Source organism: Mastomys coucha, unplaced genomic scaffold (assembly GCF_008632895.1).
Source record: "Mastomys coucha isolate ucsf_1 unplaced genomic scaffold, UCSF_Mcou_1 pScaffold12, whole genome shotgun sequence".
NCBI lineage: Eukaryota > Metazoa > Chordata > Mammalia > Rodentia > Muridae > Mastomys > Mastomys coucha.
This window is the reverse complement of record NW_022196894.1, coordinates 14,080,175-14,106,942: the sequence shown is the minus strand read 5'-3', so window position 1 is coordinate 14,106,942 and position 26,768 is coordinate 14,080,175. Positions and strand designations below refer to the sequence as shown.

The 26,768-nt window shown below is 46.7% G+C and overlaps 1 protein-coding gene across 1 annotated transcript in view; it reads left to right on the top strand.

Annotated features, from left to right (window-relative positions):
- Pi4ka (phosphatidylinositol 4-kinase alpha) overlaps positions 1-26,499 on the top strand; it is a 119,265-nt gene extending 92,766 nt beyond the window's left edge. The window contains exons 33-55 of the mRNA XM_031363273.1: positions 4,450-4,608; positions 4,753-4,904; positions 6,683-6,790; positions 8,151-8,278; positions 10,626-10,745; positions 11,014-11,093; positions 11,212-11,405; positions 12,876-12,966; positions 14,312-14,479; positions 15,375-15,428; positions 16,731-16,851; positions 19,703-19,832; positions 21,233-21,303; positions 21,885-21,957; positions 22,036-22,106; positions 23,257-23,366; positions 23,908-24,012; positions 24,092-24,217; positions 24,445-24,565; positions 24,857-25,016; positions 25,715-25,804; positions 26,031-26,114; positions 26,205-26,499. Coding sequence (XP_031219133.1) covers positions 4,450-4,608; positions 4,753-4,904; positions 6,683-6,790; positions 8,151-8,278; positions 10,626-10,745; positions 11,014-11,093; positions 11,212-11,405; positions 12,876-12,966; positions 14,312-14,479; positions 15,375-15,428; positions 16,731-16,851; positions 19,703-19,832; positions 21,233-21,303; positions 21,885-21,957; positions 22,036-22,106; positions 23,257-23,366; positions 23,908-24,012; positions 24,092-24,217; positions 24,445-24,565; positions 24,857-25,016; positions 25,715-25,804; positions 26,031-26,114; positions 26,205-26,256 — 2,568 coding nt within the window. The 3' untranslated portion in view covers positions 26,257-26,499. The remainder of the gene's footprint in view (positions 1-4,449; positions 4,609-4,752; positions 4,905-6,682; positions 6,791-8,150; positions 8,279-10,625; positions 10,746-11,013; positions 11,094-11,211; positions 11,406-12,875; positions 12,967-14,311; positions 14,480-15,374; positions 15,429-16,730; positions 16,852-19,702; positions 19,833-21,232; positions 21,304-21,884; positions 21,958-22,035; positions 22,107-23,256; positions 23,367-23,907; positions 24,013-24,091; positions 24,218-24,444; positions 24,566-24,856; positions 25,017-25,714; positions 25,805-26,030; positions 26,115-26,204) is intronic.
- The last annotated feature ends 269 nt before the right edge of the window (positions 26,500-26,768 follow it).

Genomic DNA, 26,768 nt, shown 5'->3' with positions numbered 1-26,768 from the left:
ATAGACTATATATGGAAGGTTCGGAATGGAGAGCAGGGGTGGCTGGTATAGACTATATATGGAAGGTTTGGAATGGAGAGAAGTGTCTTGTGAGACTGGAGGACTGTCTGTTACAAACCCACTGATGTCAGAGCTGACTGGGAGCAATTGCTTTCTAGACTTGCTAATTATGGAATCAGCCATTTTACCGTAGGTCTGTGTTTCTAGAACTACTTTTTCATGGAGCCTCCAGGCAACATTATACTTGTTGAGTGTCACTTATCTGACATGATTAGTACAGAAGCTAATTCAGATTTTGGATTTTTTTCTTCAGATTATGGAATATTTCCATGTAGATAATGAAATACATTTTATGGGAAACAACTCCCATATATTCATGTATGTATCATTTACATCTATGTACCATAATCTAAAGGAAATTTTTATGCAGTATTTTTATAAGTTTGTTTTTGTTTATTTATTTTATGTATATAGTTATTTTGTCTGCGCATATGTCTGTGTACCCCATTTATGTCTTGTATATAAGGAGGTCAGAAGAGGGCATCAGATCCCCTGGAATTGAAGTTAGAGATAGCTGGGCATTAACATGGGGGTATGGAACAGAACCCAGGACCCCTCGAATAGCAACCAGTAATATTAACCTGTGAACATCTCTCCGATCCCACCTCCATGCATTATTTATAATTTACCTACTTGGTTTTGAGGTAAGGTCTCTTCCCTGCTGTGTCAGGCTTGTTCTGTAGAGCCACAGCCCTCACACAGAGCCTAACCACAGAGAATTAGAACTGATTCAACTTCACAGGGTAGAGCAGTGGTCATGACCACTGTTGTCAGCCCTCATATTGCATCTTGGATTCCAGGTACCCTTGAATATCTGAACTTTCAGTCTGTCTTCAGGGTGGGTGGTTTGAAGCACTAAGGAGCCTTAGTGGCAAGGACAGTGGAGCTGCCCCAGGCTGTGGGTCCTAAAAGTACCTATGGTGGGAATGGAACAGTTCTTCTTACAGACTCTCCTTCCCAGGGAAGCTTCATGGCTGAGCATGGTGGTACATACCCTTAATCCCACACTGGAAAGGCTACTGTGAGTTCAAGGCCAGCCTGGACTACAGAACAAGTTCTGTACAATTTCTGTACAAGAACAGTTATACACAGTAAATCCTTGTCTTAAAAAAAAAAAGCAGGTAGGGTGGGCTCAGTCAGGACCTCTCAGCAGGTGTGCCCTAACATTCCTTTTGCCTGCCAGGATAGCATCACCTACAGAGTTGCCAGCACCTCCATTCCTGACACTGCCAATCTCCTGCCACCAAGCACCATGTGCTTAGCTAATGAGCATCCCAACTGGTAGTGTCAAACTCAGCTTCAGCTGGTCCTGGTGGCCTAAGTTTATGATCGAGTTAGCTTTTCAAGAAGTTAAATCGGGGCTGGAGAGATGGCTCAGTGGTTAAGAGCACTGACTGCTCTTCTGAAGGTCCTGAGTTCAATTCCCAGCAACCACATGGTGGCTCACAACCACCCATAACAGATCTGACATCCTCTTCTGGAGTGTCTGAAGACAGCTACAATGTACTTATATATAATAATAAATAAATAAATAAATAAATAAATAAAAAGAAGTTAAATCAAGAAGATCAAAAATTCAACCCCACCTGAACAATTTACTGAGATTATCTCAAAAAGGTGGAAAGGGGTCTAGAGAGATGGCTTAGCAGCTAAGAGTATTTGCTGTTCTTACCTGGGTTTAGTTCACAGAACTAACATACATATGGTGCCTATACACACATATAGACAAAGCATTGGTACACATAAAATATATTTTTTTAGTTTTGTTGAAAAAAAATCCACTCTAAGTATATAGCTCAGTGGAAGAAACCCCCGCTGGCATCTGAGTCCTGGATTCAGTTCACAGCACCACAGCAAAGCCTGGGTTGTAGAGATCCAGTTGCTTGCTGTTTTGGATGCCACATTATTGACAGTGCTGTACCTGTCTTATCTCTGTGTAGACCAGGCTGCTACTGACATCTTACACTTCCTACAAGTGGCCCAGAACTTACCCTACTAGCTTTATTTTTTTACCTTTAAATAGACCCAAAATTTGGTCACATCCCAGCATTCCAGCTACATTTGTGACCCTGGCCTCCTTCGTCTCTCCCTGACTTTAGGGCAGCTCCCTAAAGTTACTTTCTCCTGCTGTGATAGGACACCATGGCTAACACTGTGGAACAAGTCTGTAGTTTAGCTGATGATTCCAGAGGGCAAGTCTGTAAGTGGCAGAGGCATGACAGCAGGTACCAGAATGGGTAGCTGAAAACACTAGAATGGAGCAAGGCTATACACTCGCAACACCTATGATGGTTTTATAACATCCCCAAACCAACTGGAGACCTGTTCAAATATAAGCCTAAAAACTCTCCTCCCCTAGTGACACACCTCCTTCTCAGACAGCCACTGACCTGGGACCAAGTATTCAAATGCCCAAGACTTACAGGAACATGTCATTCAAACTCTGAGGCACACTGAGCCTCCATACTTCCATACTACCCTGTATCCATGCAATAGGAGCATGCAGTAAAAACTAGATTAGATTGAATCTCTCTGATTCCCAAGCCTCTCAGTGCTCTCCCCACCTCACTTAGACCGACAGACTTATTCTGGACCTGAAGCTCACCTGCACCTACCTCTGTCCCTTCTGTCTTCTCACTTGCCCTGCTGTAGCTCTGCTAGATCCCAGACTGTCTCTGCCTAGCTGCATCCCATTTCCTTTCCTTAGATGAATGTCACTGCTGACCATCTCCAGGACTTGTGTCCAGTGTTTCTTTCCATCCCAGCAGCATTCCCTGGCCACCCTGTCTAAAACATCTTCCTTCTATGCTCCATACTGTTGCCTGTCCCTTATGTCATGGACCATCCACATTTGTTTGTTCCCAGAGTCTAGGAGACCCTATTATAGAAGTAGATCTTACACAAATGAGTGGGAATATAGCCTCTGCTTGGCTACTTTGTCCCATCAGTTCTGGGGTTTCCTATATTTCCAACCAATTTGATACCCTGACTTCTACCATAAAAAATACATCTAACAGTAGGCAGAAGCCAGACTCCAAAAGAAGCCACAGCAGGGTGTATAGTTCCTTGGTATTCTTCAGTTCCCACTTATAACAATGCTACCCTTAGCATGCATGGCCTTTGTCTTCACCCTCATGGCCTCCCAATGGCATCCCTGCCTTCAGGAATCAAGAGGAGTAGCAGAAGATAGGTGTCATTTTATAAAGCATGCCACATCTTACAAAAGCGTAGGTAACGGTGCTAGAAATGGAACCAAAGCTTGTATAACCCATGCATTGCTGGTGCTTTTGTAGTGTAAAATAGTAACCATTCCTATGTTTAGCCCCCACTCCTTCCAGAACACTATTCAGCTTTACCCGGCCAACCCTCCTAGCTCAAAGCAGAAAGGGTCCTGAATCAGTATGGCTAGGCCAAGGGAATGGCTCCGATCTTAACACTTACAGCCTGCCCTCCCTTGGACTTCCTGGGCCACTCTCAAATCTGATAAGCTAATAAAGGCCTACCTTTGTGGCTTAGAAATCCTGTACATGGTACTTGCCCTCCTTAACAAAGGTAGTTTTAAGAATTCTTTCCAAGCTTTACCAGGACAGAGTCTGTGGAAGGCTTGCACTGTGTTAAGTACAAGCTAACCGAGATGTGCTGCACTTTGTTCCCTGCCCTGCCGGGCCCATGAGTTGTGTTGACAGTCAGTTGAGGGGAAAGGCTAGAGGAAGCATACTGCATACCAAGGACTTGAGTAGCTCCCTTGAGACATGGGTTCTGTGGTACTGTTTCTTACTTTGTTTCCCTTCTAATTTCTTTTTTTTTTAAGATTTATTTATTTATTTTATGTATATGAGTACACTGTAGCTGTACAGATGGTCTTGAGCCTTCATGTGGTTGTTGGGAATTGAATTTAGGACCTTTGCTCACTCCAGTCAGCCCACTCGGTCTGGTCAACTCTGCTTGATCAGTCCCTGCTCACTCCAGCCCAAAAATGTATTTATTATTATACATAAGTACACTGTAGCTATCTTCTGACACACCAGAAGAGGGCATCAGATCTCATTACAGGTGGTTGTGAGCCACCATGTGGTTGCTGGAAATTGAACTCAGGACTTTTGAAAGAGCAGTCAGTGCTCTTACCCGCTGAGCCATCTCTCCAGCCCCTTGCCTTCTAATTTCATCCAGTACAGTTTTACTTTGTTTGTTTTAAGAAAGCATCTCATTTTGTATATAGCCCAGACTGAACTTGAACTCATTACAGTCCTCCTGCCTCAGCTTGCTGAGTACTGGGATTGGTGGAGTCAGGCATGAGTTACATGTTGAGCTTTATTCAGGAATTCAAAACCAAAGCAGCCACCCACCTTCTACTCTCTGGAGGCTCTGACCTTTCTTTCGAATTTGCAGTTTATGCGGGAGATGGCAGGAGCCTGGCACATGACAGTAGAGCAGAAGTTCGGCCTCTTTTCTGTGGAAACAAAGGAAGCAGACCCCCTGGCAGCATCAGAAGCAAGTCAGCCAAGACCTTGTCCCCCTGAAGTGACACCTCACTACATCTGGATCGACGTATGTGCCTACCCTCAAGCTCTGCTGCACTTTGTAGGGACAGCCTTGGGGATACTTGGGTCAGCCCAGCACACCAGCCAGTCTAGGGGCCCTGACCTGAGAGAATGGGTGACAACTTACACAGCTTGTTTACCTTTTCCCCAGTTCCTGGTCCAGCGGTTTGAGATTGCCAAGTACTGTAGCTCTGACCAGGTCGAGATCTTCTCAAGCCTGCTGCAGCGCTCCATGTCCCTCAATATTGGCGGAGCCAGGGGAAGCATGAACAGGCACGTGGCAGCCATTGGACCACGCTTCAAGTGAGAGTTCTGTTTCTCTGGGGCATCTGGGTGTCCTGTTACTGACATGTGGGGCACTTGTGTAATGTGTAAATCATGGTAGGGAGGGTGGGTATGTCCTGTGATGCTACTGTGCAGTGTAGAGTAAATCCTACAACTATCTTGAAGAGCTTGTAGAGGACATGAGACCATGAGCCTCTGGCTAGTTAAGAGGCTCCCCAACCCCCTGTCCCCTAGGACAGTCCTTCTCACTAGAACATAGCCCCTGCTGTCGTCTGTGAGGGACTGGCTAGCACCAATGTGCTTATCTGCTGCCCGAGCATGGTAGAGGCTCTTGCTTCTACCAGGTATTGTCTATATCTTCCCTGAACTCCAGGCCGTGGCCTCATAGCCCATTAGAACTACACTTCTCCAACCACCTACAGAGAAGGGCCAGTCCTCTTGTTAATACCCAGTCTGTCACTGACTGATACTTTTCTAAAGGCAATGAGAACAAGTTATAGAAAATTATTCCTGTTGCTGCTTTTCAGTAGCATGTAGCCATCACAGAAACGAGCAGAATTTTCCTCTCTGCCTCTGCCTGTACCCCCACAAAGTAGCAGCCCTCACTCACAGGATTAGCTGGCCTCCCAGATACACTCAGAAACATCAGTTTGCCTTTCTCTTTTCTCTGCTGTCCTCTGTTCCCTTGCAATGGTGGGTTGGACCTCTCTTTTTTCCTCTCCTATCTAAAGCTCTCTAGAGTAGATAAAGTACATAAAGGCCTATGTGTGATCTGCTCCCCACTACAGGCCATGGCCTAGGACTCATTAGCACTACTTCTGCTGATATAGACAGCCCCTGTAAAGTGGCTATGCTATATTCTGCTCATCTTGCACCATGCCTTAGGCCTAGCCTGACTGTCCTCAATGCCCCCGTACCCCTACTTGAGCCTCTAGAGCTACTTGCCCCTGGATTTGGGTCATCCTGTTTATGCTACATGTGAACATGCTTATTCCACGGGGTCCATGTCACTGTCAAGCTGTAGCTGGAACGGAACAGTACCTTCCTACCTATGCCTCATAGTACCCTGCTCGGGGCTTGGTTTAGCAGGAAACATACACTAGGAAGATAACCCACTCCGGCACCCCTCTGGATTAAAATCATAGCATTGTCCCATGGGGATGAAACTGCAGATTGTTTGTGAGCCTAGGGGTCTTGGCCCAGGCAGAACATCATAGCATTCAATGAAGCATGTTTTTTTTTGTTTGTTTGTTTGTTTGTTTGTTTTGTTTAAAAATGTTTTTTCATACCTATTTTATGCAGTGGTAGAGATAGAACTGGGGGCATCAGGCATGCTAGGCAAGCAAGCACTCTACAAACCACATGCCCAAGCACTCATTCAGAGTGCATTTACCCAACATGTCACCGTTTGTGCATCCACAGAAGAGCTAAGCTAGTGAGCTGCATCTTAGAACAGGAAAACCTTTATTTTAACTTTAAAACTTTCTTGTACAACACCTTTACCCATGCATACATTTATTTTTTTAAAACACACTATAATCTTGACACCTAAAAGACATAGGCAAGGGGATCAGAAATTCAGGGTTACCCTAGCACTCCAAAAGGAAACTGAAGGCAGCTTGGAATACGTGAGACTTTGTCTGAGAGAAGAGAGGCTGTGGGGAGAGAACAGCTAAATGTAGTATGCTGGTAATGTTTCTAGGGTCTATATTCAGGGATTCTGGGGTTTGCTTAGGAGAACATACCCCTTGAGGCCTAGCCCTTACCCAGAGCTCCAACCTTGTGATCTCTCTCAGACTGCTGACCTTGGGGCTGTCCCTCCTGCATGCTGATGTGGTTCCAAATGCAACCATTCGAAACGTGCTGAGAGAGAAGATATACTCAACAGCCTTTGACTATTTCAGGTACTACTACCTCAAGCTGTATTGTGCACATGCCCAGAGACAGCTACAACCCAGCTTATATCACCCTGTTCCCAGGAAGTTACTTACATAAGGACATTATTTGCCTGGTTCTTGCTCACCAACCTCATTCATTAGTCCTTGTATGACTACATTGCAATATCCTCAGGCATGTACTCAGAGCCAGGAACCAAATGGAGTACACACAGATTGTCTCTTGAGTTGAATTCGTTTAAGAGATTAGGGGTAGGGACTCACAGAGCCCTGATTCTGAGGCTCTTCAGGTAGTTAATAGTTCCTGGAGGACACGGATATTTTCTTTAGTGGTTCTGTAACTAATTAACTGCCCATGTTGGTGCAATAACCCCTTACTCCTGCTTCTCTCAGCAGCCGTAACTAATCCATGTCAAACAAAGATTGAAACTAAGAGAGAAGGGCGGGGGGGAGCAAGCCTGCAGAAATGGCTCAGCAGTTAAGAGCACCTGCTACTCTCCCAGAGGTCCTGAGTTCAGTTCCCACCACCCATTTCAGGTGACAGAACAACCTCTAACTCTAGGCTCTAGTCTTTTTATTTATCTAAATTAAGAGCAGAGAGGTACGGTGGCATATATCTGCAGTCCCAGCTGTGTGTGAGGCTTTAGTCCCAGCACTTGGGAAGCAGAGGCAGGCAGACCTCTGAGTTCAAGGCCAGCCTGGTCTACAGAGTGAGTTCCAGGACAGCCAGGGCTACACAGAGAAACCCTGTCTTGAAAAAGAAATTTTCTTTAAAAAAATATTCCCAGCATGTCTTTAGTCCCAGCACTCAGGAGGCAGAGGCAAGCAGATCTTTGAGCTGGAGGTCTATTGAGCAAGTTCCAAGACAACCAGGGCAGAGAAACCCTATCTTAGGAAAAAATAGAGAGATTAAGTACATACCTGCAAATATCAGCTGCATGAGTCCTTGCAGGTGTAAGGTGTATGGTTGTATGTAGACACAGCCAAGTTGTCATCTGTCACAGCATACTAACTCACCATGCCTACAGTCTGATCCATCTAGAGGCTGTGTGGCAAGAGTGTCATGTTCAAGGCCACCCTGCAGCATATAGGAATATATATGGCGTTACAGGCGGCCTGAGCTGTGTAGATAAAGCTAAACAGAAAACATAGGGTACTGATGGGGTAGACAGGCCTGGGCTACTAGGATAGATAGCCTTACTTCCCATGGGAGTTAGTGACATCACCCTTGCTGTTGATGAGCTTCAGGCTAACCTCAAAAAAAAAAAAAAAAAGGTGAATTTTTTATGTCAGCTCTCATTGCCTTATGAATATTTTCTAGTCTCTGACTCCAGACACTCAGTTCTTTCCCTCTTGTAATTTTTTGAAGTTGTCCACCAAAGTTCCCTACTCAAGGAGAAAAGAGGCTTCGTGAAGATATAAGCATAATGATTAAGTTTTGGACTGCCATGTTCTCAGATAAGAAGTACCTGACTGCCAGCCAGCTTGTTCCCCCAGGTAAGCATTGCCCTGAGCAGCACGGCAGCTGCTGGGTATGGAGTGAAGCCAGGTACATAGAAGTGGGAGGTTGCTTGTGGGTGGTTTTAGAAAAGCCAGACAAGAAAGTGGTTAAAGCCCAAGTGAGCCCTGATCTTGACCATGCCTTATATTGTTGAAAACCCAGTACTTGCTTGCCTGTTAGTTTTCCTCCAACCTACACTAATACATAGAGCAAGTGCAGGACATTCTTATAAGTTCTCCCTGGACCAGCTCACTTCCCATGTGCCCACTGAGTAGGCCAGTATACCCAGATGAATTCAGCATAATCCATTGTCATCTGATAGGTGGAGTCAAACGAAGATAACTTCAGTAGTGGAGATTCAAGGACAGGCCCTTGGCCCAACCAGAGTAGACTGGGCATTGAAGACAGTTTTCTGGGAACAGTGACTTCTGAGCTGAGTCTGAAAGGAAACTGTATGTATGTGCGTGTGTGCGTATACATGTACTTATGTATACGCACACACACACATTCATGCAAGCATACATACATACATACATTCAGCTAACCAGACAAAATGTACTAGAATAAATAGCTTTCCAGAGCAAAGAACAGAATACTCTGGAAGAAATACTGGCATGTTCTGCAGCAGAAACCAAAAGCAAGGCATCTTCTCATTCCTCTGAACACAAAGCTGGTGACAAGCCACACCGAGAGGTGAGGGACGGGTCCTTCTAGGCACACCTGCAGAACAATCTCTCAGAAGAAAAGGAAAGAAGCGTTAAAGCATTAAACGCTAGTTTTCTTTCTTGTTCCGTATAGAATAGAGCCAAAAAACTGTGTAATTTGTCCCCTGGGTGCTCAGATTCTTGTTGACAGCACATGCCAGTGGACAAGCAACTGACATTGCATATCAAAAACAAAACTAAAAATCTGTGACAGGAAGAGATGACTCAGTGGCTAAGAGTATTGTTCTTCTAGAGGACCTGATCTCAGTTACTAGCTCACCACCATCTGTTACAGGAAATACAACAGTTTTCTGTCCTCCATAAACACCTATACGTATATCCCTGGAAAATATTCATACACATAAAACTTTTTTCGAAACTGATAGTATTTGTTTTATTCTATTTTAAAGATCTAGGACTATGACAAATTTTAGGAAATTTTCCATGTAGAATGGTTAGAATAAAAAGAATTCATGAGTGTCTGGGAAATTCAGTCTGAAAGGGCTTATCCACAGGGCCATCCTCCACCCCAGTACTGTGCAGAGACCCAGTCTGCACCAGTTGTCTTCTCATGGCTGAGAACTCATGTTTCTTTATGACATCTTTTTGATGTTGTTGTTGTCCTTGTTGTTGTTTTCAAAGACAGGGTTTCCCTGTGTAACTCAGGCTGTCTTAGAACTCACTCTGTAGACCAACCAGGCTAGCCTTGAACCCAAAGATCTCCCTGCCTCTGCTTCCAGAGTGGTGGGATTAAAGGGGTGTGCCCTGCTCTATGATGACTTCTTTTTTCTGGACAAGGTCCTTCACTGGCCTGGAACTTGCCAAGTAGGCTGAGTTGGCTGGCCAATGAGCCACCTCTGTCTCCATCTCTCCAACATCAGGATATAAGGGTGCGCCACCAGACCCAAATTATTTAATGTAGGTTGTAAGGAAGTGTGGTTAGCCGCAGCTGCCACCCTATATATATATATATTGAACATCTGGTCTCCGGCCAGAGCAGAGAGCATTGAGATAAACAAGCCTTAGTTGGAAAAGCTGTGTGCCTCTAATTTGTGATGCAAGCTGGCATGATTTTCCCGCAGCCTATTATGCTTTGCCACGTAGCTGATGCTGATTAGGACCAGGGAAAGTATTTAACCCACAAGGGCTGGGGGCTGTAGTGATAGTAAGTAAGATGTAATAGATAGGAGTAAGTATGTAGAGATAGAAGTAAGATGTATGTAAGAATAGAAGTAAGTAAGATGTAGGAAATAGAAGTAAGAATAAGGATAGAAGTAAGATGTAAAGGATAAAAATAGGAATAGAAGTAAGATATAGGGAATAGGAGTAAGTAGGAAATAGGAGTAAGTAAGAAGTAAGTAGTAAGATAGAAATAAGTAAGATGTAAGAAGCAAGATTACAAGGTTCATGTTTAAACTGCATGGAGAAGAGCTCGTGTTTGCCTCCTTATTTCCACTGGACGGAAAAAGGCGGCCAACATATGGTGGCCCGTACCAGGAAAGACGGACGGAAAGGCGCGCGACAGGGAAGTCACCCTTAGGTACCTGTGCTTACAAAGCAAGACTTGCCAAGCTCTCTTCCTTGTGATGCCCTGTCTGCTTCCACCTCATCCCATAGCCTTCATTGTGTTTGCCCACAGATAACCAGGACACCCGAAGCAACTTGGATATAACTGTGGGCTCTCGACAACAGGCTACACAGGGCTGGATCAACACTTACCCCCTCTCCAGTGGCATGTCAACTATCTCCAAAAAGTCAGGTTGGTCAGGGTATGGGGTGGGTCCTACATCTTTAAGCCAATCTTAAGTTCTCTTCCCAGTGGAGTGATGGACACTCACTCACTCAGATGGCAGAACAGAGCACTAAACGTCAGCATCTTCTAGATTCTAAAACAGCAGAGACTGGGGATAGTAGAATACATGGCCAAGATTTTTGTTTCAGTTGCCAACACACCACCAAAAGAAAAGACAGAGCAGAGAAATGGCCTCAGAGGATAATGACCGTGTTTCATCTCTGCTTCCTACTAGGTATGTCTAAGAAAACCAACCGGGGCTCCCAACTGCACAAGTACTACATGAAGCGCAGGACGCTGCTGCTATCACTGTTGGTAAGACCTGTGCCACACCACTCCCACCATGTGACAGCAGAACACCCGGGTGTGGGAGGAGAGGGTGCAGCACATGACCCCTCAGAGAGTATGGTGGACACTGTGATTGCTCTCCCAGGCTACTGAGATCGAGCGCCTCATCACTTGGTACAACCCACTGTCAGCCCCAGAGCTAGAGCTGGACCAGGCAGGAGAGAACAGTGTTGCCAACTGGAGGTCCAAGTACATCAGCCTGAGTGAGAAGCAGTGGAAGGACAACGTGAACCTTGCCTGGAGCATCTCTCCATACCTCGCTGTGCAGCTGCCAGCCAGGTAGGCCTCTCGGTCACCCCAGCTTCACCACAAGTCCCAGGCAGGAACCTGCCAGCTATATCATAAGAGCAATGAAATATCACATGGCTTCTGTCAAGGACACTCTGCATACTCACATAGTCTATGCAGAGGCTACACAGTGACCATTATGATCTTGTCAGCTCCTGCCTAGATGCCACAACATCCAGAGCCACCATGGATGACTAGGGAATGTAGCTCTGTGGTAGGGCTCTTCCCTAGCATTCACAAGGCCCTGATTCAATCCCTGGAACTATTTTAAAAATGGCAGAGTCACAGTGTACTTTGTAAAGGTTTCCCTCCTGGAATAGTCCACAGAGACAATTTGGGAAAGTTTGGGCTATATATGAATAATGCCATCTTTCAGCTCAAGCTAAGAGCAAACACTCTTGCTGTGGCTGTGACTCGATGCCTAGTGTACCATAAGTAGTTACACACACACACACACACACACACACACACACACACACACACACACACACACACACACACACGCACGCATGCTTATATACATTCAGCCAGCCAAAGTGTACTGGAACAAATAGCTTTCCAGGGCAAAGAACAGAACACTCTGGAAGAAATACCGATGCGTTCTTCAGCAGCAAACCAAAAGGAAGGCATCTTTTCATTCCTCTGAACACAAAGCTGGTGACAAACTGTAAGGTAATTCTCTCAGACAGAAATAAGCCTTTAGCCTGACAGTAGGTGAGATGGGCTGCAGAGGCCCCGTGACATATCCCCACATGGTCCCTCAGCCTTCCTCCCTACCTCCAAAGATAGGTACTTTAACTTCGAGCCAAGGTTTACCACTTTCCTATTGCTTCTACCTGGTCTTCAGGCCCACAATAGCACACTGGTTCTTTTAAGTCCTTTTAAAGCAGAATGTTTATGGAGACTTTCCCTTGCATTAGCCTGGGTGAGTAACATGTACAGGCATACATCTGCCCTCTCACCACTAACTAATGAGCCTTGTTGATTTAGACTAAAGTAAGATGCTGAACCATAGATAGGCTGCTACAGAGGGCCAGGGGAAAGAATTACAGTGGTTTTTGAAGAATGGTCTATCCTTTCCTTTTATTTGTTGGATTGGTTGGTTTTTGCTTTGAAGAAGACTTTGTGTGTGTGTGTGTGTGTGTGTGTGTGTGTGTGTGTGTGTGTGTGTGTGTGTGAGAAGTTTGACAGCAAGGACATTTGTCCACTAACCCATCTTGAAACGAGGCTTCTGTGTCCCTCAGTGTGGCCTCCAATTGTGGCATTCTCCTGTCACCTCCATGTAAATGTTGTAATAACTTTTCAGATGTCGTAATGTATTACTTGCCTACATTTAGATGTCGGTCATGTAGTGTTGATCTAAATCCCTCCCCTTGAGTGTTTTCCTCTGGCTCATCTGTGGCAGTGAAGGAATGTAGCTGCTAGTAAGGCTACCCAACACAAACCCTCTGTGCACTGTAGGTTCAAGAATACAGAAGCCATTGGAAATGAAGTGACCCGTCTCGTTCGCTTGGACCCAGGAGCTGTTAGTGATGTCCCTGAAGCCATCAAGGTAACCCAGCCCACATATACCAGCTCAAGTTTAAACTAGATCTAGAATGTTTTCTAGAGAGGCCTGGCTACTCCTCATGACCATGACCAAATAACTGACACAAACAACTTGGAGGAAGAAGGCTTTATTTTGACTCCGTTTCAGAGGGCTCAGCCTCATATGACTGAGCAGAACATCATGGCCACAGGACCATGTGCAGGAAGAGACTGTTCACATCCTGCCAGATGAACAGAAGAGCAAGAGAAGGGATCCAGGCAAAGTACAGTCTCCAAGTACATACCTGCAGTGACCCACTTCCTCCACCAAGGCCCCAGATACTTTACACCAGCTTAAAATAGTACCACGATATTATGAATCCTCAAAAGGTTAACCTGTTCATCAGGCCAGAGCCTTCAGGACCCAGTCCTCTTTGCGCCCCCATGGACATACTCAAAGGTGTGCTTTATTAATCTACATATTTCTCAATTAAGTTGGTATTAACCATCATTGCTGAGCCTGGTCACCAGTACAGGTCTACAATCCCAGCCACTTGGAAACTGATGCAGGAGGATCACAAGTTCAAGGCCTGCCTAAGTTACAAAGTGAATTTTGGAACAATCTGGACAGCCTAGTGAGACCTTGTCTCAGTAAAGAGAACAGGGCACAGTGGTGCAGGCCTTTAATCCCAGCAGTCATGAGGCAGAGGCACACAGACTTCTTGTATTCAAGGACAGCTAGGACTACAGAGTAAGACCCTGTCTCTAAAACAAAATTATTATATCTATCACATCAGAAAGAGGTAGGATTTTTTTTTAACTCCCTGCATTTTCTGTTTCTACTATGTAGTAATTACTATGTTTATGATAGGAAATGTTTTAGTCTGCTTCAGCTCTGTCTATAGGTGGGGCTTCGTATATCCCAGGCTAACCTCAGAGTCAGATTTGCTAAAGATGTCCTTGACTTTCTGACTCTTATTCTCCACCTGCTATGTGGTGATATGTATACAACCACAACTGGTTTTCTGTAGTACTGGGGATCAGTGCTACTAGCCTGGAATACACTACCTACTGAGCTACACTCCTAGCTCCTCTACTTGGATTTGTTGCAATTATGCTACTTTGCATAACATATCAGAAGCACTTTCCATTTTTATCATAAATGACTTTTATTACCACATTTGCATTTCTTGGCCTAGAGTTTACCTTGTAGACCAGGCTAGCCTCAGGTTCACAGAGAGCTGCCTAACTCTGCCCACTGTGTGCTGTTATTAAAGGCGTGCATAGGATGCCCACACTATTAAAGCCATTCTGGAGCAGGCCATAACTGAAAGGACTCCTGCAACCCTATCTCCTAACTTTCTCTCCAGTTCCTTGTCACCTGGCACACCATTGATGCCGATGCTCCAGAGCTCAGCCATGTTTTATGTTGGGCACCCACGGACCCACCCACAGGCCTCTCCTATTTCTCCAGCATGTACCCACCACACCCTCTCACTGCACAGTATGGGGTGAAAGTTCTGCGGTCCTTCCCTCCGGTGAGTCTAGAGCCCTGTGAGCCAGCCTAGGGCATAGCTGTCCCAGTGTGGTTAAGTGGGTAGATATAAGACAGCTCGGGGCTGGAGAGATGACTCAGAGGTTAAGAGCACAGACTGCTCTTCCAGAGGTCCTGAGTTCAATTCCCAGCAACCACATGGTGGCTCATAACCATCTGTAATGGGATCTGATACCCTCTTCTGGGGTGTCTGAAGACAGCAGCAGGGTACTCACATATATTAAATAAGTAAATAAATAAATAAATCTCTTTTTAAAAAAAGAGGGAGAGAGACAGCTCTACCAGGTATGCATCCAACTATGTAGGTTCATCTAGAGTATGTCTTTATTCCTGACTTCAGCAGTTGAAGAGGATGAACTTGGGCTATGGTGGCACTTGCCTTTAATACCAACACTAGACAGGTCAATTTAGTTGTAACTCATGTGTTTTCTAGTTGTATGTGCTTGCTCATTTGTTTGTCTTGGATTTTTTTTAAACTTTAATTGGATCTTTTGGTTTTAAAAACATTTGAGTTTAGTCCCTGCTCTGAGAGTGAGCAGTGTGCCCATGCCTCTTACTCCCAACAACAAACTTTCCCGGATCCTAGAGATTTTATATAGTAGACACAGTGAAGAGTTTGTAGCATGGGAGTTTCTGTAGAATGTGCTAGAGCCCTGATTGCTACAGTTTCAGCACCAACAAGCCTGTAGTAACTTTTAGCCCCTTTTAGCTGGGGTAAACTGCAGTCTTCTGCTTTAGATTTCACCAGTGTTTCAAGCCTTGAATACTTTGCTATCCTCTGCACATCCCCAGTTCTCCAGCAGGGGGCAGCGTCCCGTGGGCAGGTTCCGGGTTCATTACTGTTGTAACCTCTGAAATCACTCTTTCCTCCTCGACAGGACGCCATTCTGTTCTACATCCCCCAGATTGTGCAGGCCCTCAGATACGACAAGGTAAGTGTTCTCCAAGAGCTGTACACATTGCTGCCTGTGGGCCCCGAATCCCACCTCAGCAAGCTGTGCATCCCTGAGGCCCAGCTCTGCAGCGTGGGTGGGCTCTGGTACATTGTCTAGCTGTTTCCTTCAGGTGGGCAGGTTGTTCTTCTAGGATCCCCTTTGTTGGGTCACGTGTCAACAAATGGCATGACCTCCCTCAGACTGGCTGTTCTCATGGAGAATCTTGAGGTTTAGGTAAGCTGATAAAGGATGTGTTCCACTCAGGCTGCCTCAGGTGTACATCCTCTGAGGTTACAGAGATGAGCCACTCCCTGTGTCTCAGCTCACTGTTTTCAGGCCCTTCTGGAGTTCAGAGACCTTGGATTCTGTGGACCTGAAGCTGCAAGCAGTTCTGAGCAGTCTGCTGTGGTGCTAGGAACTGAACTCCAGTCCTCTTCCAGAGTATACATGTTCTTATCTGACGAGCCACCTCGTCAAGCCTAAGACATTGTCATTAAAACTAGGAGTTACTGGGAATGTGAGGTGGCTTAGTAAAATAGCAGCCTTGTGTGTGTAAGGACCTGAAGTCAGTCCCTGGCATCCACATAAAAAGCCAGGCATTGAATCACCTGTAAACCCAGACCTGGGGAGCCAAAAATAAGAGGTTCCTTGGGGCTACCCAGCCAGCCAGTTTAACCAAATCAGCAAGCTCCAGGTTGGTGAGAGACCATATCTTAAATATTAAGGTGGAGAGTGACTGAGGAAGACACTAGACTCTCCCATCCTTTCGCATCCCCACACAACCATGTACAAACACCACGTGCATGCACATACCAGAGAGAGAGAAAGAATGAGAGAAAGAAAAAAAACTGGAGCTACCAGATAATGGCAGGAAACAGATGAAATGGAAAAGATGTCTTTAAGATGGCAGCTATCAGTGTGTGGGCTAGATGCAACTCTGTGTACCCTCATAGAGCTTTCTGAACCCTGTCCCTCTGGATGGTATCCTGTACAACCTTATAAGTGAGTTTTGGGCACCTAGCCTATTTGTTTCTTGTATTTGACAGCAGTAGAAACTGAGAGCCATGGTTCTTAAATACCAAGGGAACTAACACAGGAAGCCCAGGTCTGTGGTGTAGAGTTTATGCCCTAAGCCCTAGCCCATGGTACCTAGCCCCTGGCTAGACTTAGCACTGACTCTAAAGGGTACATCCACATAGCAGGAACCATACAGTCGAGCAGTGGGAGTTGCTTCTTACACTAGGTTAGGAAGAGTTTCTTCCAGAAGTAAAGGTTGACTATGGCCCTGACCTCCTGCAGATGGGCTATGTGCGCGAGTACATTCTCTGGGCTGCAGCCAAATCCCAGCTTCTGGCACACCAGTTTATTTGGAACATGAAAACTAACATCTACCTTGATGAAGAAGGGCACCAGAAAGACCGTGAGTATTTTGGCCTGTCAGGCCTCTCCCCATCACCATCAACCTTAGAGGCCATACAGGGCTTCTGCTTTCCCAAAGGTCTCTGGTCTGTGCTACCCCAACCTGGAACACACATGGTAGAAGGAGAAAACAGAACTACAAGCTGTCCTCTGGCCAGCTTGTGTGCCATAGTGTGTGTATGTCCACACACACAAAAATAACTAAATAAAAAGTAAATTAAAGAGCTGAGCATGGTGGCACGTGCCTTTAATCCCAGCACGTGGAAGGCAGGGGCAGGTGAATCTCAGTGACTGTGAGGCCAATCTCATCTAAAAAGCAAATTCAGACCAGCTAAAGCTACACATTAAGACCTGGTCTCAATTAACCAAAACAAAACAAAACCTTCCATATCCACCACTTATACCACTAGATTCATAATTACCACCTGACCATCAACCAGCACTGCCCCTTTCTTGGAACCATAATTCAGTTGCTGTGGTCCACTGAAATTGCCAAAGTCATTATAGTTACTATCACCATCACAGAGACCTCCACCTAAATGTCCTCCTTTATTGACTGTAACCATCATAACCTCCTCATGTACCATTTGGTTTCTCTATTCTGGCACACTGCTGCATTAGCCTCCTCTGCTAATATAACCAGGATAGTACCACAGCCTCCTCTTCCACCAGAGTTCCCACCACAGCCAGATGGCCAGATCTACTCCACAACTCCTCTGTGATCCAGCAGGTTGCATCTCTTGTTTAAAAGGGGTCCACAACTGTGGCCATTAATAGTATAGTATTTCTGAACACTTTTATCAACTGCATTGTGATCATCAAAAGTTACAAAAGCAAATCCTCTTTTCCACTCTGCCTGCCTGCCTCAGCCCAACCCCTCTCTCTCTGATTTTAGGTTTGTTTTTTGTTTTTGAGATGGGATTTCTTAGTATTTCTTAGTTTCTTAGTAGCCTTGGCTGTCCTGGAACTCACTCTATAGACCAAGCTAGCCTTGAACACGGTGATCCACCTGCCTCTCCCTCCAAGTGCTGAGATCAAAGGTTTACACTACAATGACAGCCTTCAAGACCCTGTCTCAAAAAAAGAAAAGGAAGGAAAGAAGGAAGGCAGGCAGCTAACTAGCTAGCTAACTGGGTATAGTGGTGCATGCCATTAATTCCAACATTCAGAAGCCAGAGGCAGACCAATCCCAGTGAGTTCCAGGCCAGCTGGGACTATATAGGAAATCCCTGTCTCAGACTAACAACAAAGCCAGGAGTAGTGACATAATCCCAGGGTTTGGAAGGTAGAAGCAGGAAGATCAGTAGTTCATGCCAGCCTCAACTACATGAAGCCCTGTCTTTTAAAAAGAGGCTTGTGTAGCTGAGGCTATATCTCAGTTGGTAGGATGCTTGCCTAACATTCTCAAAGCCTTAGGTTTGTACTCAACACTACCTAAAACAGATGTGGTGGTATACATCTGTAGTCCTAGAACTTAAGAAGTAGATACTAGCCAGGCAGTGGTGGCGCACACCTTTAATCCCAGCACTTAGGAGGCAGAGGAAGGCAGATTTCTGAGTTGGAGGCCAGCCTGGTCTACAGACTGGGGTCCAGGACAGCCAGGGCTATACAGAGAAACCCTGTCTCGAAAAACCAAAAAAAGCATCATGAAGACAGACATGGTGGCACAATACATGTAATCACAGTGTTCTCAGTTGGGAGACAGAAGCAGGAAGATCAAGATCACCCTCAACTTCAACCTGGGAGAATGAGACTGTCTCACGAACATAAGTAAATAATGAGCCCATCAAGATAACTCACTGGATAAAGCCAGTAAGCCTGACCTGAATTTGATTCCCAGGTTCCCACAAGGTTGAAGGAGAAAAGCAGCTCCTGTAGACTGACCTCTGACCTCACAAGTGCCATGTTCAAGTGCACCCCACATGAAAACAAACACAGGGACGGCAGGCACAGAGACTTGTGTTCTCTGAGCTGGCAATGCTGAGATACACAGGTCCTCGGGGCTGGCTAGCCCACCGACCTAGATCCATCAAACCACAAGCCAGTGAGAGACTCTCAGAAGACAAGGACAGGGCCCAAAGAACAAGGCTAAGGTCGACCTCTGGCCTACCATGCACACCCCACATACAAAGGAAGGTCTCAGACAGCCAGGTGCTTCTCAGAACCTTAAGGGTCTTCAAGTGTGGCAGTGGCCCTGCATATACATTCTGTTTGCTCACACACAGAAATACTGAAAAGGCATATTTTTAGTGTAGAGAATAATAAAACCAGTAACTGGAACCAGATATCGTGCCTATAATCCCAGCACGCAGATGCTAGGGCAGGAGGATTATCACTCACAGACCAGCATGAGCATTATAACTAGACCCTGTCTGGAAACAAAACAGGGCAGAAACAAGTCTTAGTTGATGGAATGTTTGCTCAGTGTGCATAATGCCCAGAGTCAAATCCATAGCATCAGCATAACTAAACTGGGAGTAATGGCACACATCTATAAACATAGCACTTGAGAAGGGGTGGGGTGGGGAGGGTTTCCACAAGTCCTAGGCCAACCTGGGTCAACCCTATCTCAAAACAAACCATTGGTGTTGTGTCACCTAGGATTCTGTCAGTTGACTGGTGCACACAGCCCCTGCCTTGAGCTTTGCTTCAGGGGCTAGCAGTTTTATATAACAGCACAGCTAGTGTCTACAGCAAAGGGGCAAATGATGGTATGTTACGGCCTCTATCAGATCGACAGAGTCTTTTCCACATGTAGGCAGGCTGCTGGGAGATCCCCCTGCGTGGATGTCTATCAAACATCTTTAAGGGTATCTGTTATAACCATAAACTCATCATCTTTGTCTCCTCAGCTGACATTGGTGACCTTCTGGAGCAGTTAGTAGAAGAGATCACAGGGTCTCTATCAGGCCCAGCCAAAGATTTCTATCAACGGGAATTTGATTTCTTTAACAAGATCACTAACGTGTCTGCCATCATCAAGTAAGTGACTACTCTTGAAAGACTGTCTTCTGAGATGTCTTGTTTTCATCCCAACCACTCACTGATGATATGAGCCTGGGCTCTCCACCCATGTGGCTTTCAGGAGCACTGCCCATTTGCCTGGGACAAGGCAGAGCATCATTGACATTTGCCCCTTGCCCAAGAACACCTAGGGAGAAGAGCATTGGGCACTTTTTTCAGCTTCTCCCCTCAGTGTGTGTATGTGCAGGCTGCTCCTGCTGCATTCATTGTGAGCCCTTACCGTGTTGCAGAGGCTATGACCCACAGACACAAAAATGCTGGGAAGTATGTCACTACACCTGAGATAATCACCATAAGTGGAACAATGTAACTGGGCATACTGGCATGTGCACACCTTTAATCCCAGCACTTGGGAGGCAGACATCACAAGTGGAGCATAGAGCCAACCTGGCCTACATGGTGATTTCCCAGACAGTCAGAACATAGACTATGTCTCAAAAAGCAAAGCACACAGGGATCAGGGTGGCATGGGACAATATGAATATCTTAGTGTGTGCTTGGCATATGTAGACTGTAGCAGAGAAAGAGAATGGTGTCCCATAACCCACGGTTAGTCCCAGTAACCTAAAACTCCTCATTGGAGAATTTTTTTTTTTAATGGGGAAGGGGCTGAAACAGTATCTCTCTAAATAGTCCTGATAGTCCTGGAACTTGCCATGTCGACCAGGCTGGCCTTACAGAGATCTGCCTGCCTCTGCCTTCTGGGTGCAGGACTAAAGGCTTACACACTATGCCCAGGCTTACACACTATGCCCAGCCTCACTGGAGAGTTAAAGGTGAGGACCTATCCTAAACATTTTCCTTTGGGGAAATTCCCAGATTCAAGTCATAGCAGATAGGTACATTTCCAAGGCATCATGACACAATAACCAGAAAGTTCCAGTCACCCTCAGCCTCACCCTTAGCTAGCCTAGGTCTCCAGGGCTGACCAGTGAGGATCATACAGTAAGTTATACAAACAGCATTTTAGCCTGGAACTGTGTTGGGCCCCCACTCAGCTGTTCTCTCTGTACCTCAGCAGCAGCACACATACTATAAAATATGAGGAAAGAGGTGTCAACAGACAGCTCCACTTGAGCCCCTACCACCCTCTGGGCCATCTGCTTCTTTGAGGAATGTAGGGCAGACATTGCTGATTGGTTTCCTGACAGCTTGAGCCTGGTAGAGCCAGGTGTGGTTGGGTTATCAGTGAAGACAATATCCTGAACAAAAACTGGAAACCAGTTTCTACAGGATCTTTTGCTTGTTTATTTAGATGGTTGATGTAACCCAAACTGGCCTCAAACTCACTCTATAGCAGTGAGGCCTCCAGATCTGAGTGTTGAGGTACAGTCACCACATTCTGTCTTATTCCTCAGGCCCTACCCTAAAGGCGATGAAAGAAAGAAGGCTTGTCTGTCAGCTCTGTCTGAAGTGAAGGTGCAGCCTGGTAAGCTGGCATCCTTAGGCCAGTGAGGCAAGAGGGAGCTACTGTCTTATATGGGGTGAGGCCAGTGTGATAGGCCAATCGGCTATATTGCACAATTAGGCCTTTCAGCATACAATACCAAGGGACGAACTTCCTCTTGTTTGCTTACTGGGTATATTTACTAGAAACAGGAGTACCAGAATGCACAGAACAGGAAGATGGAGGAGTGCTGATAGCATGCTAGGACAGTGCAGCCAGGGTGGGAGTCTCCACAGAGAAGCACTAACCTGATACTGACCCAGGGCAGAGCAGGTTGATCATGAAGCTAAGGTCCAGAGCACTCTGGACCTGGGAGGAAGTATGTCCTGGGAGGCTGGGTTCCTTGGCTAGCTATCTGGAGGGATTGTAAAGAGTCAGTCAGGGAGGACAGACTCACAATGATCATTGGATAAGTCAGGGCTGCTGTAGGCAAGGGGAAGTATTCCCTGCAAGGCAGGGCTCCTCATAAGGCTGTTGTGCATGTGAAGCCTGGGTTGGGAACTGGGTGTGTCCCCCCCCACCCCCCCGGGTTACATGCACTTGTACCTCTTGTGTGCTCCCAGGCTGCTACCTGCCCAGCAACCCTGAAGCAATTGTGCTAGACATTGACTACAAGTCAGGAACACCAATGCAGAGGTGAGTGCCTGCTCGCTCTTTGCCGCCTCATTCGAGAGTCTCTACTGGCTGGCTCATGTGCTGCGTTCTTTTCCTCAGTGCTGCAAAAGCGCCATATCTGGCCAAATTTAAGGTGAAGCGATGTGGAGTGAGCGAACTTGAAAAAGAAGGTCAGTAAGGAACTTGAGGCAGTATGGCTGTCTCTCCTCAGTGGTGCAGGCCTGTTTTGAACATCCTAGACGAGGCATATGCAGTCATGTGCCTGCAGGCTCACCCTTCCTCCGAAAATGGCAGTGTGCTATGCAGTAACACTTGCTTAACCTAGAATGTGTCACAAGTCACAGGAGCCCCGGAGCCCCATCTTGAGTCCCAGTACTCAGCCTCTGTGGGCACACAAGTTGCTTCAGGCTCTTACAGAAGAGTGTAGTCCAGATGACACATGGAGTGTGCAGCCTCACAGATCTGGAGGCCAGTATCAGTGTGGAGGTGGGCATGCTCCAGCAAGGGAGCGTCAGGCTCTGGCCAGGCAGGAGCGTCAAGCTCTGAGCTGGGTGCTCTGAGATTTTCCACCCCTATGGTTGTAGGGGATGCTGTTCAGCACCACTCCCTCTCTGCCTGTCTTTCTGGCCTACAAATTCTTTTAAAAGAACACTTTTTGGACAGTTATTATCTTGTATGGTTTGGTTGGTTTTTTGTTTGGTTTGGTTTGGTTTTTGTTTTTGCTTTGTTTCATTTTGTTTTTGAGACGGTTTCTCTGTATAGCCCTGGCTGTCCTGGAACTCACTCTGTAGACCAGGCTGGCCTGGAACTCAGAAATCTGCCTGTCTCTGCCTCCCAAGTGCTGGGATTAAAGGCATCTTACCACCACTGCCCGGTGGCAGGTGGATTTCTGAGTTTGAGGCCAGCCTGGTCTACAGAATGAGTTCCAGGACAGCCAGGGCTACACAGGGAAACCCTGTCTCGGGAAAAAAAAAAAAGAAAGAAAGATTGCATCTTCAAATATCCTAATTCCAAATAAGATCACATTTGAGGTTTGGGGTGAACTCTGTGGGGACACAAGCAAATGTGGAGAGGTATCTTAAGTAGCCTGGCTATGTTTTGGCCCTGAATCCTCTGCTTGAACTCTAGGGGCTTTTTTCCAGTTCCTTATAAACCTACCTGTCTATTTTATGCCCTTAGGGAAACTCCTAGCCCAGTGATTCCATGTGACCTCTTAGTGCTTTGCAGAACTCACTGTCAAGATGCCAGGTCTTTCTAGGTCCCAGGGAAGCTACCTCATAGCAGTCAGGCTCACAGATGGCAACTCTGCCCTGCCTACAGGTCTGCAGTGCCGCTCAGATGCAGAGGACGAATGCAGTGGCCAAGAGGCTGATGGCAAGAAGATCTGCTGGCAAGCAGCCATCTTCAAAGTGGGGGATGACTGCCGACAGGTAACAGAGCTGATCTTATACTGGTAGGGCAAGGCACCAACCCTAGTGACACTAAAGAAGAGACCCTCCTGCCAGGTGGTGGTGGCGCACACCTTTAATCCCAGCACTTGGGAGGCAGAGGCAGGCGGATTTCTAAGTTTGAGGCCAGCCTGGTCTGCAGAGTGAGTTCCAGGACAGCCAGGGCTACACAGAGAAACCGTCTTGAAAAAAAAAAGAGAGAGAAGAGACCCTCCTGTTGTGAAGCATGACCCTTTATTTGATTCAAGTGCTATGGAGGGATTAGGGAGGCACAGAAGCCCCTTCCTCATTCCAGCCCCACCCTTTACCATTTTTGAAGGACATCCTCACTGGCAACCCTGTGACAGCCCAGCCTGGCTGGGCAGTGAGGCCAAACCCCTAGACCCTTATTTGGCCACAGTCTGCCCCGTTTCCTTGCTAGAGGAAGGAAGGAACCTGTGTGAGCCCCAGGGCCACTAACTCCCAAGTGGTCCAGGGGCTGAGGGGAAGACACTGACTGCATCCTGTGCCTTCTCCCTCCCAGGACATGCTAGCCCTGCAGATCATCGACCTTTTCAAGAACATCTTCCAGCTGGTTGGCCTGGACCTCTTTGTTTTTCCCTATCGGGTAGTGGCTACTGCTCCTGGGGTGAGTTCCTGGACATGGTGGGCAAAGAGACCGTTACATCACTGCTCCTACCTAACTGTCCATTCCTGTCCTTCCCCAGTGCGGAGTGATTGAATGCATCCCAGACTGTACTTCCCGGGACCAGCTGGGCCGCCAGACTGACTTTGGCATGTATGACTACTTTACACGCCAGTATGGGGATGAGTCTACCTTGGCTTTCCAGCAGGTAGCTACCCAGGGCCTCAATTCATCCATTATCTAGCTTCTGTCTTCCTCTATTAGGAGCTAAGTCCGTCACACATAGCTTTCTCTCAGGGAAAGACAGAGGCCTAGAACCCCAGGGCACAGAAAGTGCTGCTATCTCCACATTCCACACAGCTGCACTCACTGACCTAGCTCTGCCTCTAATGTGGGCCACAGAGCCAGGGTAAGACCACAGACCTCTCCACACAGGCACGTTACAACTTTATCCGAAGCATGGCCGCCTACAGCCTCCTGCTGTTCCTGCTGCAGATCAAGGACAGACACAATGGCAACATCATGCTGGACAAGAAGGGGCACATCATCCACATCGGTCAGCAGGCTGTGCCAGTGTACCCTCCCTTTGCCCATTGCAGAGAGCAGGCCTGCCCAAAGCCATGGTTATACTACTGTAGAGGTGGCTGGCCAGGCCTGGGGATCTGGGAACTAGAATAGCAGCCCACACTCTTGGTAGAAGCGAGAACTAGTGAAATACCTCTGCTCTAACTTGACACTCCCCTGCTTCTGTCCCATGTGTGGCTGAGTCCTTCTCCACCAGAAATAAAGCACCCTGACCTAACCCTGCCCCAGTTCAGGCAGCTTTTAGCTTTTTGGGATTTTGCAGACTTTGGCTTCATGTTTGAAAGCTCACCGGGTGGCAACCTTGGCTGGGAACCGGACATCAAGCTGACAGACGAGATGGTGATGATTATGGGGGGCAAAATGGAAGCTACACCCTTCAAGTGGTTCATGGAGATGTGTGTCCGAGGTTATCTGGCTGTGCGGTGAGTCCATGGGCAATGTGAAGGGATATCAAGGTGGGAAAGAATGCCCCTGGAGGGAATCAGGCTTAGTGGCACTGAAAAGTTCAGCACTCACATCATGTAGCTAACACACCTGTAACTCCAGCTTTGTGAGCTCCATTACTCACTCTGGCCTCTTGAGGCACCTGTACATATATGTAGGCATACACTCAAACATGCATACACGTATAGTTTTTGTTTCATTATACAGCTCTGGCTGTCGTGGAACCACTATGTATAGACCAGGCTATAAAGATAGCATGGCCATTAAAGGCTAACCTTACAACCAAAGACAATTTTTTTTTTAAGTGAAAGGCCTTGCACTCTGGTCACCCATCTCACCTACATGATCAACTTTACACCTGAACCTCCAGCCACACCCCTAGTCTCCCACTGCTGACCGTCATGCCCCAGCACCACCAAGACTACGTGAGAGACTGGCATCAACCAAATGTCACACTGAGTATCACTTTGGCACTTCCCGAATGCTATTGTGGCTAACACCAAACAGAGCATCTTTGAAACCGCTTCTGGAAGCCTGGCATAGTGGGGAGGATCATACAGCCATACAGAGCTGTATGAGGTCCTGCAAGCAGATTGTGTGGGGAGGTGGCAGCTAGACCACAGGACTGTGAGCAGGGTGCCTCACAGTGGTTGTCCCCCACCCTCTGTCTCCACAGCCCCTATATGGATGCAGTCGTCTCCCTGGTTACACTCATGTTGGACACAGGCCTGCCCTGTTTCCGTGGCCAGACAATCAAACTTTTGAAGTAGGTATCATTTGGAGAAGAGTTGTCCATCTGCTGGGGCTCTACCTAGAAATGTTGTATGTATGCTTGGATCCCCAAAACAGACAGGGTTTCTAGAATAGCCCTATGGCCATGAGCTTCCCATGTGGCTTAGTAGTTGCTGTCGAGTATCAGGGAGCACACTAGACCACAGCAGAATGTCCCTCAGTGGGACCAATTCCCATAAATACCTTTCATCTCTGCCCAGACACAGGTTCAGCCCGAACATGTCAGAACGGGAGGCTGCAAATTTTATCATGAAGGTCATCCAGAACTGTTTCCTCAGCAACAGGCAAGTCACCCCTGTCCCTGAGTCCCTGTTTCTCAAGCAGCTGGGGAGGGCTCCCAATGATGTCTTCACTTTCCTTCCTTGACCTTGCAGGAGCCGGACCTATGACATGATCCAGTACTACCAGAATGATATCCCCTACTAAGGAGCCTGACACCTGAAGCCATGAGTGTCACAGAGCAGCTTGTATTGCTACCATAGGCCTGGCTGTGGGGGCGACAGGCATGTGGGACGTTGATGCACAGGTGTGAGTCTTTTTCACGCTGGACACATTCCCTATTTGTTCACCTGTCTTACTACGTTGGTACATTAAGTATTTTCTTGTGTAAACATGAAAAATTGACATAAAAAAATAAAAATCCCAAAATGTGCTGCCTTTGTTAGGTAACCAGAAATTTGCCCTGTAGTGAAAGGTGCTCTTTGAATTCCTTCCTGATCCTTCTGAGTCACATCTAGCTTAAGTAGTCTTGTTATGGTTCTGGTACTGAGGATCAAACCCAGGGTCTGTGCATGCTGAGCAGGCACCTACATCCCCTACCTACAGCCCCGCCTATGACTATTGGGATTAATGCCTCATCCAAACAGGAGTCCTCTGTAAAGGAGGGACTTTCCTTGCCTGTCTCTGCCTCCCTGTCTGAAGGCCCTATACAGATGTGG